Raw genomic sequence first — 5367 nt, forward strand, 5'->3', positions numbered from 1 at the left:
TCATATTATGAGTAATTTAATTTTTTATTAAATAGAGTTATTACAAAAAAATAAAAAGAGATCTAATAATTATTATAAAATTGATTATTCAATTAATATGACTCGTATTTCTTTAAGTGAACTTTACTTTTATTCATATTAATTTTAAAATGATGGAAACAAGTTCCGTGTAAAATTCCTTGGCCTTGACGGGAAAGGGATTAAGTGTCATTTTTTGCCCTCAGCTCCCCAAATTCACCCCTATCTTCAACAGGGGCTGCGAGGACAAAACGCATCCCCACCATGCTTGTCTTGTCGACATACATGGGGACCTTGGTTGGGGTGGTGACCTACTTCTATTTTGGTGTGGGCTTCATGGAAGATGTAGAAATTTGTGGTTGGCATATTTATGGAGATGTGTGTGGTGTGTGTCTCTAGCTTATCGACTTTATTATTCTTGGTTGCTATAGTCTTCTTTATATAATGAAAACTAAATTATTAATAAAGATATTATAGATCAATATTTATATATAATAGTAATATGATGCACTGATAACACACACACACACATTTCTAGTTGTTTAATTTTCATTAAATAAAAATTATACCAATAAATGTAAGATCGGCTACTAACTTTTAAATTTTCGCTAATAATGATTAAAAAAACAAAGCTTAACATTTGCAGCGAACTTCTGGTAAAATTCCAAAGATCGAATGTACAATAAATTGTATCTTGTTTCCTCTGTAAACAAATATATATGTATACATAGATATATCTCTACGATCCTGACGAAGCTCAAAATCTTTATACAAACTAATTAAGCAAAAATCTGATTACAAAACTTGTCACTCAGAAAATTTACAAAGTGAATCATGTGAATAACATAGGAGTCAGTCACCGAATGAATTGTGTGTATCTCATATGGAATGGACCAACCAGCAAGTTTGTTTGTTTTTCTTTTTTTTTTTTTTACATTATACCGCATATCAATCCATATACTGTGACTAAAGCCATCATAAGGGAATGATCTGTGCCAGCAGCCAAATCCAACGTTAGAACATCGTTACTCAGTACAACTCCTGTGGGTGAGTGTTTTTGCTTTGCCTCGGCAACTATTTGTCCATCTATGTTTACGATCTTAAATGCTTCTGCTTTGCCACTTATTCTCACTATGCTGTATTTTTGGCTCCCCACAGAAATTTGGCAAGTCACTTTCCCTTTGATCATTTGATTACATCTTTTAACTTGAAACCATGGTTGTTCCTGTGTACCAAAATCAGAACTGATGCACCTGTGGCCTTCCCAGCATCCAAGAGCTAGTAATCTCTGAATAATATAAAAAGGAAGAGGTCAATTATTAATCCTATGATCAAGTCATACAATAATTTAATTGAAAGATTATTAGCATATATATTGAATGTGCCATTTAACAAATTTGTACCTTCTTTATGGTGCAGAGAACTTTGCCTCGTAGATCCATGAGATTAACTTCTCTTCTTCCCTTTCTGTCATAGTTATCAACTCGATAAACTATGTCACCATTAGAGTCATAGACAGTGCAACCATTGGAGTGGAAGACAAGTGATTTCAACCATAGAGTGTATGTTTCTCTTTTGGTGGTGAGACACTGAGTCTGATCAGGAGATGTAGGTATCTGAGGGTAAACCTTGGCCATTGTTTGTAGTGTTTGAGAGAATTGGACTTAATGTTCTGTTGTGAGTATGTGGAATGAGGAAATGGTCTTGGGGCAACTTATATTTATATGCCTACCTGGTCCTACCAAGTTGGCAGTTTCTTTGAAGCACCTTTTTGGAGATAATTCTATTCAATATAACAGCACTCGTGGAAGATGGACTTATAATTAATTAATAACTGCAAAGAAAAATTTATGATGTGGATTAACCCCCCTGGATTAATTAATTAACCAGGCCAGTTTCATCTTAAGTGCTATATACTAATACCATATTATTTATGTCTTTGTTTTGGCTGTTACAATCATGCTATATGTGGATCGAGCACTAATCTACCTTTCGAGGATTAAATTTAATCTAATGGAAAACGGAACAGTTATCATAAAACACTCATGAAAGCTTTTTCTCATGATTGGACTATAAAGTTGAAAAGCTTTTTCATCCCACCCGTGACATTGTTAATGGAAAGTCATCTGTCCTCTTAAACTTTCTAACGAACTATGATTTTTACAAGAATGAATGTGTCTCTGACACGGTTTATTGTTTTCATTATTTAAAAAATAACCATTAAGTTATATATTACTGTATTTTTAAATGTAATAAATGATTTTTCATCAAATTATAATTTTGTTTATTTAAGCACTATCATAAAAACATTCTTTAACAACATAGTGTCGTGTGATTGACTGATCATCATATCTCTCAAGTATGCCATTAAGGTTTTGATTACCAAATGTGTATATATGAAATAACATTAATAAGGAAAGTTAATCTTTTAAATAAAATTCAGTATTTCAAGATATGAGTCCTTAATTCTTAGTCAGAAGAGATCCGAGTTTCCAAAAAAAACATCAACGTTCATTGACATTAGTACCAACTTAATATAATGCATGCTATGCCCCATTTTTGAGGTGAATCAAAATAATTGGGTGCCAAATTCGGTAAAGTGGAGTTAGCTGAAGGGACAAAGGGTTATAGAAAGGAATATACACAGAGAGAGTACTTGGGAGGAACATAAAGAAATGGAAAGTCGTCATATCCCATTGGAGCACGTTTTAGGCATTGGATAGGGCGTGGAAAACACCAACGGATTTTTAAATAAAGCAGGGAGCAGCCAACGCTGCATAATTATACAGATGAGTTAGTTTATATATGTGCTCTGACTTTCATTTGAAAAATATTATAACTAAGCATGCACTTATCAAAAAGGCTTTCCATTTCATGGCATTAGCTGAAAACTTTGAAGGAATAGATAGGATTAAAAACTAAAAACTACTTTTCAAATGAACCTAGTTCATTTCCAATTATAATGGTCGTTGATGTCAATTCTAGTGCAGACATTGCTTGTGTAGTTATCTGTTAAAAAATTGGTCGGCTGTGGCAGTTGATGTCACCATCATAAAGAGATAAATCATTTTTTATTGTATACTTATCGGCTACACCATAATTAAATCATTATCCGGTATAGCTCCTCTTTACTTTGGGAGCTAAATGGGTGTCATTAGGTGAATTATAATATGCGTTATGATAATTAGCACTGAACCAAAAGGCATTGCTTGCATCATAGCCAATAATATACCTTGAATTGGTTCAGTCAGCGTAATTTCATGAAGGAAGGGATTTGACTTTTTCTAAAATGTTGAGGCATCTTACACGATAAAGGATAGAGTTACAATTATATTAATTAAAAAAACTAATAATTAAAATTTTAATAATTTCTTATAATCTGTTGTTGTGTATGTTTCTGTGTATTATTATAATCTTAACATTGGCAGTTACTACACCACACTTTAAAGGAGCTAAGGAAGAAGTGAACCGAATTTTGTTCAGGAATAGATAAAAGCTTGTTATTGGTTACTCTAAATTATCAATTATCATTATCGTACATAAGGTAAACATATTTAATAAAAACGTGTTAAATATAAGAGCTTTATATATTATAAGCATTTGATACAATGAGTAGTTGCAAATTTTTTTAAAGGATATTCATGAAATCTTATTTGATATTAGTGAAATAAATAAGCTTCAACATGATGCTTATTAAGTTAGCATTCATCATATGAAAATTTTATTGAAAAAAATTATAAAAGGATTACAAGTCAATTTTATAAGCTTAATCAAACATGTGCCATTTTCATCACAAGTGCTAAAATATATGATAGAAAATGGTTCCTCTCCATGTTCTACCTCTGCAATAGGAGGGGAAAATAAAGAGAAAAAGAGGAGAAAAAATAGAGAAATGAGAAGTTAAAAGTTAGAAGAAGAAAAAAAAGGAAACAAGAGAGATGACGAGAGAGACTACTATAGAGAGGATCCGTGTTATGGTAGAAAGTGGTAAGATAAACTCCCTTTTTTTTTAACAAAATAAGACAAACTTAATTAAGTCACGTAAAATCTAAATCATCTAAGTGTGTGATTCTATTTCCACTTGTTAATGTACTTCCAATGTGAATTTATGTCTCTATTCAACTGAAGTGAACAGGTATTCAAACACACTATAAGCCATTAACTTCTATTTTGATGTAATTTCCTCCTTCTTCTTTTTTCCCTCTGGCCTATTTCATTACAAAAACAAGGCTGGTGTCATCGAGTTTGCTCAACAAATATTAATTACGATTAATATGGATTTCGCTACAATATGGATAATTATTAATTATTATATACTAGTAGTATTTTATATGTTTCTTTTTAAACAATGTCCTTTTTATTGGTTTATTAATGCGAGTCATTTATATGCGTATTGTTTGCATAACGTCACATTCAATACAATAATCATAAAACAGGCACATATGACATGTCTCAACTCCCAGGCATGCAATTAATAATAGAGTATTGTATGTACAGGGACATATTCCACCGAATCAATCAAAATGTGTCTGTATATGTATTTGTATTTCTAACAAATCAATTAATTAAAAGAAAGTTCATGTCGAAAATCTTATATTGTGGATTCGAAGCCCGGATTATATTAGGTGGCAATGACAATTGACATGCATTAATTCTGACAAGCAATATTACGCTATACATATACATGCAAGAATCATCTATATGTAGTATATACATACCTTTGATGCTCTTAAATTTTTGGCAAATTGTTGTCTTGAAATGCAATTCCACAAAAGACACGCAAAGAAACAGTAATAACAGTTGTTGAGCTATAAACTTGAGGAATAATAGGGATATATATCGCGATGGATGAAACTGACTTTGTATATATAATAAAATGGTGGATAGAAGCAAACAACAAATTAAACTCTCTCGCGATATATTCATAAACTAATTAAGAGATATACATAAACATAAATTAATTGGTAAGAGTGTTCCATTATATTCCTTGGTTTAATTGGGCAAGGCCCCTAGGAATAGACATTATTTCTATCAAGTGGCGCCGTAAAAAAGACAATGATATGCCAAATCATTTGATAAGTATTAAGTTGGAAATTAAAATAAATCAAAACAGAGAATCGATCTTATGTTAAGAACAAATGAAAGTGGACATAAATTCTAATGTCATTATGTTGTTATAATAATATATAACCGAGGCTGCTGATATACTTGGTCACACTCATTCACACGTTTTTATCGAGACATCAACTCACCTTTCACTTATCTGCGCCTAATATGTTTTATCACTTCTATTTATGACTCGTAAAGTGGAATGGATCATCGTACCAAAGGACTAGAAAAGGTCTTACT

The 5367-nt window shown here is 31.7% G+C and overlaps 1 protein-coding gene across 1 annotated transcript; it reads right to left on the reverse strand.

Moving 5' to 3' along the window:
- Window positions 1-767: 767 nt before the first annotated feature.
- Window positions 768-4839, reverse strand: LOC100527667 (uncharacterized). Its single transcript, NM_001399605.1, has 3 exons — window positions 4737-4839; window positions 1422-1852; window positions 768-1306 (listed from the first exon to the last, which is right to left on the reverse strand). The coding sequence occupies exons 2-3, from the start codon at window positions 1653-1655 to the stop codon at window positions 950-952; spliced, it is 591 nt and encodes a 196-aa protein (NP_001386534.1). The 5' UTR covers window positions 1656-1852; window positions 4737-4839; the 3' UTR covers window positions 768-949.
- Window positions 4840-5367: the final 528 nt, after the last annotated feature.

The sequence above is a fragment of the Glycine max genome, chromosome 5, assembly GCF_000004515.6.
Source record: "Glycine max cultivar Williams 82 chromosome 5, Glycine_max_v4.0, whole genome shotgun sequence".
NCBI classification, from domain to species: Eukaryota; Viridiplantae; Streptophyta; class Magnoliopsida; order Fabales; family Fabaceae; genus Glycine; species Glycine max.